The 15,728-nt window shown below is 35.7% G+C and overlaps 1 protein-coding gene across 1 annotated transcript in view; it reads right to left on the bottom strand.

The window, feature by feature from the left end:
- The window catches only part of LOC137018284 (MAM domain-containing glycosylphosphatidylinositol anchor protein 2-like), a 176,168-nt gene that overhangs the window by 133,196 nt on the left and 27,244 nt on the right, over positions 1-15,728 (bottom strand). The window contains exons 6-7 of the mRNA XM_067382890.1: positions 12,882-13,021; positions 4,377-4,551 (exon numbers count right to left, since the gene is read on the bottom strand). Coding sequence (XP_067238991.1) covers positions 4,377-4,551; positions 12,882-13,021 — 315 coding nt within the window. The remainder of the gene's footprint in view (positions 1-4,376; positions 4,552-12,881; positions 13,022-15,728) is intronic.

The following is a 15,728-nucleotide window of genomic DNA, read 5'->3' on the forward strand; positions in this document are numbered from 1 at the left end:
GAAAAGACGAGAAGAGATGAGAAGAGATGAGAAGAGACAATAGACGAGAAGATACGTGAAAAGATGAGAAGATATGAGAAGAGATGAAAAGAGACAATAGATGAGAAGATACGTGAAAAGATGAGAAGATACGAGAAAAGGCGAGAAAAGAGAAGAGATGAGACAAGAAGATTTGAGAAGAAAAGATACGAGAAGATATGAGAAAAGACGAGAAGGTACGAGCAAAGACGAGAAGAAAAAAGAAAGACGAGAAGATATGAGAAAAGATGAGAAGATACGAGAAGAGATGAGAAGAGACAAGAGACGAGAAGATACGAGAAAAGACGAGAAGATACGAGAAGAAACGAGAAGAAACGAGAAGAGACAAGACAAGAGATGAGAAGATATGAGAAGATACGAGAAGAGATGAGAAGAGACAAGAGATGAGAAGATATGAGAAAAGATGAGAAGATACGAGAAGAGACAAAAAGATACGAGAAGAGACAAGAAGAGACAAGAAAAAAAAGAAGATACGAGAAGAAACGAGAAGAGACAAGACAAGATATGAGAAGAGATGAGAAGAGACAAGAGACGAGACGAGAAGATACGAGAAAAGACGAGAAGAGATGAGAAGAGATGAAAAGAGACAATAGATGAGAAGATACGTGAAAAGATGAGAAGATACGAGAAAAGGCGAGAAAAGAGAAGAAAAAGAAGAGACGAGAAGATATGAGAAGAGATGAGAAGAGATAAGACAAGAGACGAGAAGATATGAGAAAAGACGAGAAAAGAGAAGAAAAAGAAGAGACAAGAAGATATGAGAAGAGACTAGACAAGAGAAAAGATGAGAAGAGACGAGACAAAGATTATTCCCACACAGAAAAAAAAAATTAGATCAACAATAAACAATGTCTTTGTACGAGTCGATAATGCTGAAAACTGCAGCACAGCTCTAATTTCAGAGGTGGAGAAAGTGGTTATACTTATACACATTATAAAAATCTAAAATATTCGATTTAAAATAGAAAGGCGAGTCAATTTGGATGTCAGGTGAAGGAGTTGAAGGAGGCTAAAAAAGCACAAAACTACATAACACAATGATAAAATGATGCAAGAGTGTTTGTAGAAGCGCCGCTGAGAGCCTGATGAGACAGTCTCTCTGTTATCCTCATTAACTGCAGTGAGTGTCTGCTAGTGGTCACCAGAGCTGATGAAGATTGGAAAACCAACTGAGCAAAGCATCCTGGGAAATCACCTCCAAATTCCCTCTAATAACCGATCCATAAGCCACCCGCCGGTCTTCAGGACAGGTCCGGCAGGGCTAGACGGGTTCAGAGGGACTGTGATTGCTTTCTGTGGCGCAAGCGGCTCACCGGTGAAACGGATTGGGGTTTATTGCAGAATCTCATCCTGATTTCTGAGAATAATGATCTGCCTGAACAGTGACACACTGAAATATTACAGAGTTTAAACTGAATTCACATGGAATTTCCGTTGTTATAATTAGCCTCAAAAGTCACATGACAATTGATTAATGAGAAATGATTAAAACATGTAAACGCTCAAATGTTTTGAATCCACTGATTTCAACAGGGATGCATAAATAATAAATAATAATAGTTTAATTGAAAATCGAGAAATAAAGCCAACTTTAAAACTCACTAAGAGACATTAGTGCTCGTCCCCTGTAACGGCAGCTCGTGCCGCTTCTCTCGTTTTAATCCGAAGCGTTTCTCTTCAGCAAACCTCTGGTTTAATGGAACTGTCCATCTCGTCGACGGCACACGGGCACATTTACAGAGACGGGCGATGGGTGACGCGCTGACAAAGACGAAAGCAGCCCGACACAATTTTTCATGTTTCAGCGCTGAAGGTGTTTAGAGCCTCTGCGTCCAAAGCAGCAATTTCAATGCTAAATAACAATCAAGGCTGCAGTGCGCTAAAAATACCGGCGCTGGCAGCGGACCCATCAATTACGCTCGGCCCCCGGGGACAGCTTTAGCATTTCTCCAGAGGAACGGCACCTTTCAGCAAGATTCTCCAGCTAATGAAAAACACATAGCGAAGGTACGGTAAGGCCGGAGAAAAGGGCGAATGTTTAAAACAGCAGCAGGAGGAACCAGTGACATTCAGACTTTACATTTCATATTCCTGAAACTGCATTTATACAGCCCTGATTTACATCAGTCTCAAACATGCAAATACCAGCCAGTCTCAGAACCGGTCCATGACATTTTATGCATTATCACACTCTCTTTCAACATGAAACAACGTTTGTGATCTGACATGGTAGACAAACCGTTTGAGTCACAGCATCATGGATGTCATATTATAGTTTTTGTCAATAAGAGAAGAGAAGAGACAAGAAGGGACAATAAGAGAAGATATGAGAAATGAGAAGATATGATAAGGAGAAGATACAAGAAGAGATGATACAAGAAGATATAATGATAGAAGATACGAGAAGAGAAGATATGAGAAGTGAAGAGACGAGATGAGTCCCACACAGGAAACACACAGGAAAAATATCAGATGAACAATGTCAATAATGTTTCAGGTTATGACTATAACCATAGTTCCCTGAGAGAGGGAACGAGACACTGCGCCCCGAAGGGGGAGTTCCCATAAAGGGAACTGAAGCACAGCTCGAATTTCAGAGGTGGAGAAACTGGTTATAATTAGCAATTATGATATATAATATGATATACACGTTATATAAATATTATAAAATATTCTATTTAAAAAAGTTATCAGAGTCAGTTTTGATATCAGGTGATGAAGGTGAAGGAGACTTTCAATTACATTTTATTTTTATATATTTCCGTCTTGTTTTCCACTACAAATATATATATATGCAATATTTCTAAATGAACATACATTTACTTAAGAAGCAAATTCACTTAAGATATAAAATCCTGTTTTCTGGAAAAAAAATAAAAAATTAAGAAAATCATCACAATGAAATATTACACAGCCTTAGTTGCCATGATATAAAATTAACCATCATAAGGCAACTCAGAGCAGTTCCTTTTATTACAGAAGGTCTCAGATTTTGGTCAGGTCTATCAAACAACTTGTGGAAATCTTCTCTTTTCTATCTACAGACTCCATTTCAGAGTGCAAACACAATCCCAGCATTCTGCTCCAAACGTTTACAAGTCTACCTGGACTTGTGAAATGGAAACGATGGATAAGTGAAGGCAGATGGCCTTGGAGACAAACCTCTGACAAAAATTGCCATCAAATGCTCCAGCTGGACTCTGAATACTGGATGTGGGTCTTTTGGGTTCGGATGATGTTCTGTTCTGGATCACTACAGCACCGGAGAATCTGGGACACTCGTTTGAACCTCATTAACATGCCTGGATCATATTCACAGCAAAATCATACAACAAAAAATAAAATAAAAAAATAGAAATCATATTTTGCATAAAGTAAAAAACTTCTGCTTCTTAGATGTTTCACCAAAGAAAAAGAGCCCAGTAATCTGAAAATGTAATCTGATTTGCTCTCCACATTTATTTTACAGCTCTAGACTCTTACAGGGTGATGACTAGAGACTCATTCGCATCCATTCGCATTATCCCAGCTAACAGGAAACGTTCTCAGAACCTTCCCAGGTGAAAAAAGTATGTTTCTATAAGTGCTCTGTTTTCGTGCACTAATTTTGTACTTAATATACTAAAAATTCTTCTTTAGTACTTATAAAGATAATCTTAAGAACATCTAAGTGTACTCAACTGTGCTATTTTGAAATATGAACTAAAATGTGCTTTTAATATACTATCTCTGTATTCAAAAAAAGATATTTAGTTACCACTTGTAGTACACTATGGGTTCAAATGTACTATAAGTAGCACCTAAATACATTTTTTTAAATATAGAATGTTAAAAGCACATTTTTTTAGTTCATATTTCAAAATAGCACAGTTGAGTACACTTAGATGTTCTTAAGATTATCTTAAGAAGTACTAAAGAAGAATTTTTAGTATATTAAGTACAAAATTATTGCACAAAAACAGAGCACTTTAAGTACATTCTAGAAATATACTGGGTTGGCTAATGTTCTAGCAGTCTTCTCTCAAACAAACGTTCTACAGTAATGTTAATAGAACGTTTGTTCAAGTTATCAAGTCTTTTTATAATGTTCTCAAGACATTAGCACAAAAACATTATTCATACATCGTTCATGGAATGTTTTTTCTGAATCATTTTTTCTGAGAACATTCAAAAGTAAGGTTCCCATAATGGTCCCTTAACGTTCACATAGCCAGAATAGTCAGAAAAAATGTTTTCATAACTTAATGGGAAGATTAGCAAAATGTTCTTAGAACATATATGTGTTAGCAGGGATTTCACCACAGGACATTTAGAAGAAACATCTGAGATGAACTCACAGTAGACGTCCACCCTGATGGACTTGATGGCCGGTGAACCCAGTCCGTTCTCGGCCTTGCAGTAATACCGTCCACCCTGATGTCTCTGGATCTTCGCGATGTGAAGGGTTTCGTTGAATACACTGGAGTCCTGGAACCGGTCTGAAACACTGCCTGCAGTCTTGGTCCATCGAATCTACATGAGAAAGAAAAACCTCTAAAATCTCTAATCGCACCATTCAAAACTTCAACACAAGTATGATACACTTAGCAATCACCACAGATTAAGTTTTTTACTGGTCAATTTGGATTTTGCTCTGATCTGCTTCCATAATATGTCTTCTTTCAGACTAGTGGAAAGAAAACATTTAAATACACATTTAAGAGTTTATTTTATTGCACTTTATCTCTTTGCGCCTGTACGTTTCAATTACACTTCCTATCCTTAAAAGTTTTTATCTCCACTTCAGCAGAACTTATACACACCAAATTTTACAGTTTTATTCCTGTCTATATTCTGAAGGTTTTTACTGAGGGATTTGTTCATATACCATTCACCTGACATTTATTCAACACTTTATTCCTAAAAACTTTTTTTTTTCTGGCTGTTGACTGTATTTTCTGAATGTGATAAAAAGAGATTTCCAAAACCCCCTCTGTAAAAACCTTTAACTCTAATATGCCAACAAAATCATACAGGAATTTAGAATCTGGCTTTATCCAATGTTCAGATTTATTTTCTGGAAATTAGTGCATATTTAATTAGTGCCTCATTTGCATATATACACATAACATGTCATAAAACTTGTAAAACAAAACAATTGTCTTAACGCACTGTGAAAAAGGTGATATCTACAGGTATTAGCTAACATTTTTTACACTATTTACCTGTGGTTTCTTGCCTTAAAAGATTTTGGACCCTCATAATAAATGCAAATGTAGCAGAAATAATTGACTATTTTGCACATCTCTTTACACAACCCAGCAGCATATCTATAAACCACACACACTCGACGTACTGCATCAAAACTCTGCTAGTCAAAGTTTGTTTGTCAGAAGAAATCTGGAACTCAGGTCTGAAATAAACACGGATGTACAAACTGATGCACCAATAAACCCTGAGAATGAAACTTCAATGACCCGACCTTGAAAGTAATGAATCATGCTTTGAATGAAACTAGCTGTAGATGCTTTTTGCTTTAGTCTTGATTGTTTTTAACATCTACTTTAGCAGTCGAAAGCCCAATACATTTCAAGAGCAGGGATGAGATTTGTGAGAAACTTAATAACTGAATGTCCAAAAAACCATTTGGTTTCAGGATGTTTTTTTTTTTTTAAATGCAGTAGTTCTCCATCCTCCAGTCAACTCACATTTCTGACATTCCCTTGTGAAAATGAAGTACACTTTAGCATACTTTTAAAAAGAAGTCTTATTATGGAAATAACATTCTTTAAAAGAATTTACTTAAGTGTGAACTGAATGTAATGTTTTCAGACACTTAACTGCATGTGAATTGCAATTAAATTAAATATATTATAGTTTAAATTTACATTAAATGTAAAATAAGAGTGCTTTTTCACCACTTAAGTAGCACTAAAGTAAATCTTTATATGTAATTTCATAATTCTGTTGTATTTGAAATATGGTTAGAGTACTGCCGAATGTACTGACAAACATGGTAAATTAAAATATATTTTAATGACATTTTTTATTGAAACTTGTATATAAATATATTTATATTATATATATATATATTATAAATATTTGGAATGATGAAGTTGCAATTTAGTACATTTTATATATATTAACTTATGTAATATCAAATAACACACTACAGTTAAAATTATAATCAACGTGCTTTAGTATGTCAGCATGTCAAAGCACGACAAAAGATTATTAAAACATGAAAGTAGTTTAAAGCAAAACTTAATTTAAAATTACTGCAAGGTAAATATTTTAAAAGTGTACTTTCATGAAAGTGTAATCTCTTTAAGTGCACTTAAGTGGCCTTTTATTACATTCTTATGTTATTATATTACATGCAAGTACAGTTTTTTAAAACTCTACCCTTTAGATTTAAAGTACACTACAAGTGCACACTTCTTTTCCACAAGGGTTTTGTTCCGTCTAAGTGGCATCTTCCCACTGTGTGTGTGAGGATGTTGTGTGGCACTATATGTCACAGTCACTCGTTTGTCAAACAAATGCCAGCGTGAGTCCTCTGGGAGCCCCTCCTCGCCATTTTCATCTTGACAATGCCAATGTCAATTTAGCTATGCTAAGACGTTGCGTGTTCTGTGGAGTCGAGCGGAGTGACAAGGTGAACAAATGCTGCCATTCGCTTTATTCCAGCATCATGTCCCAGACGGAACAGAGATTAACTGTCGTGTTCCTGTAGGAGCGAGGGGAGGATCGGATGGGGATTGAACGTCCCAGTCATGGGATCTTGGGAAAGTCATGACACGTAGAAGGAGGGCCTGTTTTTGTCAGTCTGTGTGCTTTGAGATGCCCAACTCATTACTCCTATAAATTTAACCTCTTGTTTATAGACTGTTCAAGATCAATAATCGTACAAACAAAGCATTGATGCATTAACATTTACCACCATTCATAACTCGAGTATCAGGTATCTTATTCTGATTTTGATTTAAACAGAAGATAAAAGGTTGTGGGTGCAATAAGATTATGTTAATGTGAACTCTTACACAATTTTTCAGACTGTTTTAGCCTATAAATACTGGATTCAGATTTATGAGAATGAGGTTTGCAGCAAATGTTGATCTTTTGAACTTTGTATTCATCAAGGAATCTTGAAAAATAACAATATGATGTTTTCAATCATAAATGTTTCTTGAGCACCAAATCATCATATCAGAATGATTTCTGAAGGATCATGTGACACTGAAGACTGGAGTAATGATGCTGAAAATTCAGCTTTGATCACAGGAATAAATTATACTTTACTATATATTCACATAGAAAACTGTAAACATTAAAAAAAAAACTTTCCAACCCCAAACTTTTTACTAGTTATTATTATATGTATCTTTTAGTGATTACATCACACAAAGTCTTCTCAAACAGGAATGTTAAACTTCACAAACAAGACCAAAATGATAAAAATCTCTTTAAACACATGGAGCACTCCATGTGATCTCTGAAGACACGTGAGTGAAGTATTTGAGTATTTAACACACAACATCATGTTTCTGTGTGAAAGCCAGAGCCTGAGAGGACAGACAGACTCGAAATCCTCACTGTCGGCGCTTTGTGATTAATCTGACAGTCATTTCAAACCGAGGTGTTGCTATGAATATGAATCGAGTCGGTCGTGATCTCTGTGAGAAGATTCAACAAAGACGAGCTCTCTACCTTCAGCTTCAGAAACGGCAACAAAATAAAGCCCTGAAATTTACAGGTGCTTTTCAAAAGTGCTGAGAAACACTGAAATGATTCAAGGTAGAGGAACAATCTCTGAGTCTGAGGACAGTGTACTTTCAGACAAGCTGGTTAAAGAGGACCGATTATAGACCTTGATGTTGATTTTGTGCTCTAACAGGCTTGAATGCAGCTCCTCTCTTCCCAGTCTGTCAGTAACGCTCTGTTTACTTCCTGTCTCTATGAAGCCCCTCCTTCTGAAAAGCACAATGTGCTCTGATTGGTCGGCTGGAGCGGTGTGTTGTGATTGGCGTTTGGGAAATGTCCTGCCCCTTACCATAACCGCAAGTTATTAGTTAACTCAACCAGGCCCCGCCCCTTTATTATGCGCATTAATTATTTAAATGAGGAACATTGTGAATATTTAGGCATTTCAGGGAGTTCAGAAACACTGACAATGATATAGAGAATAATAATAAGCTTTTCATGCTCAAACAGAAACATCACACACTAAAGACAGATGAACGTGGATGAAAAGCATAATAGGTCCTGTTTAAGAAATAAATCAACCCGTGAGACTAATTCAGAGAGTTTCTGTTGATTTTAAGGAAATCTAGTATTAATATCCTCGTGTCATGTTGGCATTAGTGCTTATAATCCTCCATTTGTCGCTCGTCTCTCGGATTACGCCACCAGTCGAGCGAACGTCCCTCCGGACAGAAGATCTCGTTTACCCGCCGTAATGCCATCAGAAGCACATTTGGCATACGGACGCCAGTTTTTCACTGCAAAAATGATGTTCTTCCTCAGTATTTCTGTCTTGTTTTCCAGCACAAATATGTAAACATTCTGAAATCAAGATACATTTACTGGAGAAGAATGAAGTCTTCTATCAAGTTTGAGATGTTTTCTTATCCAGAGCGATTCACAACACAGTTGTGAGCTTCTCCATTCATGAATCTTCACTTCTACACGCACTATTTGTTGAAATCTTTCAGTTGTCGTGTTTAAAAATGTCTCCAAACATGATGTGTGATCTGAGAATGTGAGAGTGTTAATGTGAATAACAAACTCGTTTCCTTTCAGGAGCAACAATTAGTATCAACTCATCAAGTCTGCGAAAGTCTCATAATGATAAAGAAATAATTCACCATATGTGATGATTCTGTCATCATTTACTCATCCAAAACTATCTAACTTCCTTTCTTCAGTGGAAAAACTACAAAATTTCACACCATTGGTGTTCAGATCGGGATATTTAAAATGAATGCTTAGGTGTTCATATCACACATTCTCAGTCTAAAAAACATGTCCTTCATATTGTAGTCAAGTACTTAAAGTTAGGAGTGTGTTGAAACTGGCGGATATGGTAAGGGGCGGGACATTTCCCAAACACCAATCACAACCCATTGCTCCAGCCGACCAATCAGAGCACATTGTGCTTTTCAGAAGGAGGGGCTTCATAGAGACAGGAACTAAACAGAGCGTTACTGACAGACTGAGAAGAGAGGAGCTGCAACAATGGAGAATATGAGGAGAATAATCAACATTCAATCTAGTAGAGCACAAAAACAACTTCAAGACTTCCTTACACTGCAGGGAGAGGGATATTAATGAGATGTTAAGACTCACTGCACTCCATAATAATAACAGTTATCTGTTTTCAGGTGCTTGATCTAGTTTAATAAATCAAAAGTTTCTCTCAGCAGAATAAAGGAAAATCAGTGCACAACTTCTCATTTTGGCCGCTGAGAATCTCCTGCAGTTTGGAACGACGTTCCCGGATCCGGAACATCAAGTTCAAAACCTGCCCGTGGCTGGACCGGAGCAGACATCTTAATGATTTGAATTCAAAGGAGACACGAGGAATCTTTGATCTCCCGTTTTAAAATTTTAATTAAGCGTCGGAGTGTCACACGTGTGAGATGAATTGTGGTCGGTGTGTCTCACTAACTCAACGGGCTTCACCTTTCCAACTGAAATATATAGGGATCAATACCTGCTATGTGTGACCGCACCGCGCTGGAGTGGACAAATTAATGGGCTGTATATTGATCAAAGGGGAATTAAATATTAATTAGGGTGAATGGGCAGAGTCAATCCCCAGGACACCGACAAATCGCATTTCATTTATCCAATCCAGCAAACTGAGCTCGATGCAAAACAACCTCCGGATTGAGGCTGCGGATGATTTTTTTCTCTCTGCCGCTTCTAAATAAAGCACAACGTAAATAAATATTTGAGTAAGAAGGATTTCTTTAAAAGATCAAGCCGGAGAAATGGCCCAGATGGGACGACTGCTGCGTTCACCACAGAAATTACCATAATTACTGTACAAAATGGTAACATTCACATCTTTTCTACAAATCGACTGTTGCAGTGTTATGAAATAAAAAACAAACAAAATGGCAGTGAGAGATCTCTGACCCTGACATATTTCTGTCTGACATTTTCTATATTTTAGCATAAATAACTTGATCTTTACAAAAAAAGATAGATAGATGCATCTATAACATGCATGCATAACATGCATAAAAAAATAAGCAAATAAATAAATACATTCATAAAATGAATAAAAAAATAAATGTATTGCATTGCATAAAAATACTAAAATAAAAAACATAATACCTATATATATATATATATATATATATATATATATATATATATATATATATATATATATATATACAAAAAAAATAGATATAAAAATACATACATACAGTAAATAAGTAAATAAATAATATACATAAATAAAAATGAACAATCAAATAAATAAATAAATGCATACATCCATACATATATACAGTAAGTAACTAAATAAATAAGTGGGTCATTGACGAACTAGTGTAAAAACCTTAATGGAGATATAATTAATTAGTTTTATAAGTGTTAACAATGAGATTATGTGGTTTTTATAATCAATTAACACTGCTTTTGTCATTTTTTACAAGATGGACAAAATTTGTCAGTAAAAAAGTCATTTGGTTTAATCAAAATTTCGGTTTTACCGCATTACACTTTTGGTTTTACCGAATGACGATATTTTCAAACAATGCTAACAGGCTGATATCTAGCAAAAGGACAATCAAACATTTTATATTTAGTTCAAGTTTTTAAAACATTACAACATTTTCCATGATTTATAGCGGTTGCACCGAATGACCTGATGTTTCGAGACATGCGTATGATCAAGAGAAAACGTGAATTTATTAGTTACTTTGCTTCATGATCATGTGGTCCTTATCATGTGACAGGATGTGACATCATTCAGACACCTGCAATTAACCGCATGACTTGATCCAAAATGGTCCCTTTATATCGGTTACTCCGAATGACATCAATGAAATTAATTTTTCCGGACATTCTTTCTCATAACAAAGCAACGACTTCTACACATAATTTTAAGATAATTTTGCACTATGTTGATATATGATGTTATAAAATCATGCCAGAATAAAAAATATATACATTTATTACATTTTAGGATATTTTAATCACAAATAAACGGTTGATCGGTTAAACCGAATGACCTTTTGACACTTCAAAATCTTTAAAATACCTTTATATGTAGAAAAATATAATTAAAACATTTTGGATTCAATAAAAGAGATCTAGTTGTTCTACCTTACATACTTTGGAGGTCATACCTTTGTTTTTTATTTTTAAATTATTTAAATTATTATTATTAAGGCCTTTGGATAAAAAAATGACCCGTCACGTCACTGACCCAAACACATGCAATAAATTAATAAATATAAAAAAACAAAAATGACATATATACATACAGTAAATAAATAAATAAATATAATTATAAGTGGCCATCAGGGAATAAAATGTTGTAAGATTTGACCTCTTAAACCGTTTTCATGTGAAGAGCAGCAGTCCAGCATGAAAAGCTCTCGATATCAAAACACACAGTCCGTGACGCACATCTCTATCTCATCCTGATACTGTCACACACACACACACACACACACACACACACACACACACACACACATCTAACCGGCTACTGTCCAGAACTCACACCCACCAGAGCCAATCTCATCTTGCTTTTGGCGCTCGCTGAGTGATAAATAAAGCTGGTTTGTTGGCTGGCAGCGTTTTAGGAATTGCAACATAACAGAGTTTGTGTGTCTAAATACTGAATGAGCAGCTGAATCACAACGACTTTCAATGATTTTATGATGCAGCATTTCACCAAGAGACTGATTGTGATGTTTCCAACAACAGGATGAGGAAAACACCATGTTTTATAAGATAATAAGAAATATATCATTAGAAATATATATATAGTTCAAGGCTCCAAAATGGCAATTGGAATTGGCGCTTGAGCCTGGTTGAGTTAGTTAGGGCTATATTAGGTCCTCTTTAAACTAAATGCATGTTGTAATCCGTGCAAAAAGTCTTATTCTGTATCTAATCTTGTGTCAGCAGCATCAAGTGTCTCCGCCGTCCAACATCACATCATATCAGTCAACTGAGTCAAAAGAAAAGAAAAGCGCCCTCCGCTCAAAATGGATTTACTCTGGGTTAGCGGTGTTTATCCGGTTCGTTGTGCGGTCATATTCAGCTGGGAAATATGTGAGGAGCAAACCCACCGCAGACGAATGGATTACAGCCAGCGCCTGAGACCAGACGAACAGCCGCTCAATTAATAAATAAGACATCAATAAATACGTCTGACACCATCATATTCCCTCCGGAGATTCAACTTTAATCACGTTTAGAGTTCGATTTCAGTGATCCGTGATGATCAGCGAATCATTTCAGTCATGATTAATCATCTGATAAAAACTAATTCCAGTCTGAATCTAAAAAATATATGCACATTTTACACTCCGTCAATCATCTGCAAAGTTTTACAGCATAAAAACTATAAAGTAGTACTGAAATCGCATTCTTTAATTGTGTAAAACAATTTTGAGATCTATTTTGCTTCCATAACATGTAAACAAAAGTGAAGTGTCATTCTACTGTAATTTCACATCAGCGTAGTCAGTGAATGTCTCTAACGGACGCTTTATCAGAAATCAATAGCATCTGAAGAAGGATGGAGGCTGTTCTCGTGAAGAACTACACAGAGTCTGTCAGTACAGATGGTGTTTATTGTGTGTTTGGTCAGCTGTGGTCAGCGATCTCACCTGTGGTCGTGGGTGTCCGGTGACCAGGCAGGTGAGCTCGAGCGTCTCTCCCTCTCGGATGGTGTAAACCCTCTCAGAGTAACGCTCCTCCTCCACGTTACACGCGTGACCCGAGTGCACGATACGGACAGTAGGAGGCGCTGCGGAGAGAAGAGACAGAATCGCTCTTTACTAAATCACCAGTGCTCGTATTGTTAGCTGGTTATAATTTCGCTGCATTTATTTGAACAAAAACACAGTAAAAATTGTGAAATATTATTCTAATGTAAATCAGCTGTTTTCTATGTGAATATATAGTAAAGTGTAATTTATTCCTGTGATCAAAGCTGAATTTTCAGCATCATTACTCCAGTGTCACATGATCCTTCAGAGATCATTCTGATATGATGATTTGCTGTAATTTTTACTGTATTTTTACAGAATTGTTCTGGCAACCACAGCTGCCAGTTTATTTCTGTAAAAACAACAGGATTTTTTTTGTGAGTCATTGAATCATTAATTCGAGAAATTCGTTCAAAACACTGATTCATCCAGTGATGAAACAAGTCAAGCCTTTATGAGAGAGTCATTGAATCATTCACTCAAAAGATTTGTTCAAAAATGCTGATTCATCCAGTAATGAAACAAGTGAAGCCTTTATGAGAGAGTCATTGAATCGTTCACTTAAAAGATTTGTTCAAAAACACTGATTCATCCAGTAATGAAACAAGTGAAGCCTTTATGAGTGAGTCATTGAATCATTCATTCAACAGATTCATTCAAAAACACTGATTCATCCAGTAATGAAACAAGTGAAGCCTTTATGAGAGAGTCATTGAATCGTTCACTTAAAAGATTTGTTCAAAAACACTGATTCATCCAGTAATGAAACAAGTGAAGCCTTTATGAGTGAGTCATTGAATCATTCACTCAAAAGATTTGCTCAAAAACACTGATTCATCCAGTAATGAAACAAGTGAAGCCTTTATGAGAGAGTCATTGAATCATTCATTCAACAGATTCATTCAAAAACACTGATTCATCCAGAAATGAAACAAGTGAAGTCTTTATGAGAGAGTCATTGAATCATTCACTCAAAAGATTTGTTCAAAAATGCTGATTTATCCAGAAATGAAACAAGTGAAGCCTTTATGAGAGAGTCATTGAATCATTCATTCAACAGATTCATTCAAAAACACTGATTCATCCAGAAATGAAACAAGTGAAGTCTTTATGAGAGAGTCATTGAATCATTCACTCAAAAGATTTGTTCAAAAATGCTGATTTATCCAGAAATGAAACAAGTGAAGCCTTTATGAGAGAGTCATTGAATCATTCATTCAACAGATTCATTCAAAAACACTGACTCATCCAGAAATGAAACAAGTGAAGTCTTTTTGAGTGAGTCATTGAATCATTCACTCAAAAGATTTGTTCAAAAATGCTGATTTATCCAGAAATGAAACAAGTGAAGCCTTTATGAGAGAGTCATTGAATCATTCATTCAACAGATTCATTCAAAAACACTGACTCATCCAGAAATGAAACAAGTGAAGTCTTTTTGAGTGAGTCATTGAATCATTCACTCAAAAGATTTGTTCAAAAATGCTGATTTATCCAGAAATGAAACAAGTGAAGCCTTTATGAGAGAGTCATTGAATCATTCATTCAACAGATTCATTCAAAAACACTGATTCATCCAGTAATGAAACAAGTGAAGCCTTTATGAGAGAGTCATTGAATCATTCATTCAACAGATTCATTCAAAAACACTGACTCATCCAGAAATGAAACAAGTGAAGTCTTTATGAGTGAGTCATTGAATCATTCACTCAAACTAATGTTTTTAAGAACAATTCATTCAAATTAATTAGACATTTTAAATTGACTGCAGCAATTCACATTCAGTCAGAACCTCTAGTAAATTCCATGTTATTTTGTTTAGTTGTGTGTTCATAATCATGGGAGAATGGTGATTGAAATGAAATAAGCGTGATTCTCAATTTATCCAGAATCGTGGATAAGGCCTATTTCTACATTAAGGAATTTTTACACTTTTTAAGGATCCTGTTCATGCATCAGTGCAAAAAACAGCATCCAGTCCAACAGTGTTCCTCTTTTATATGGTGAAAGAACATTAGAGAGATCACACTCACTGAGCTCTGTGTCATTAACAGAGAAATAAATGCCATTCAGTTTAGTTAAAGTCATGAAACGCAGAATGTTTTCATTAATAATGGCCTCATTTAGAGATGCAGCATGTTGTTTTGTTCAGTATTTGTGTGGATAAGGCATGTTCACTCGAGATCATGAGCAAAGCTCTTATGAGCCGCAGACATTTCAGCTGATTTGCCTTTTACGCCAGTAGCTCTTATTCTATCTGTGAACCGATAGTTGTGTTCGTTGCTCAGACAGATCGCTGATGTCAGAATGAAGTGTATACTGTGTGTTTTCTGTGCAGATCGCAGCCGCTCAATAACGGCGAGTGTGAAAAAGGCAGTGAAGACGCCGGAGGGATGGAGTGAACCCAGCTGTGCTTCTGCACCTCTAACTGTGACATCACTTCCCTTCTGCCTGAGCGGCACGAGGACAGTCACATGAGACGCAGATCTGTCCTAGAGAGCCAGATGCTATTTAACTATTTTTGGATCAAATAAATAAATAAATTTAAATTAAATTAAATAAAAAAAACAATTAAAAATAAATAAACTTAACAAATAAATAAAAAATAAGTATATAAAAAAACAAATATATTAAAATTAAATAATAAATATTTTAAAATAACAAAAAATAAAATAAAACAAAATACCAAAATAAAATAATAAAAATAAAATAATCCATCCATTCATTCTCCAAATGGCTTGTCCA

This window comes from Chanodichthys erythropterus, chromosome 4 (assembly GCF_024489055.1).
Source record: "Chanodichthys erythropterus isolate Z2021 chromosome 4, ASM2448905v1, whole genome shotgun sequence".
NCBI lineage: Eukaryota > Metazoa > Chordata > Actinopteri > Cypriniformes > Xenocyprididae > Chanodichthys > Chanodichthys erythropterus.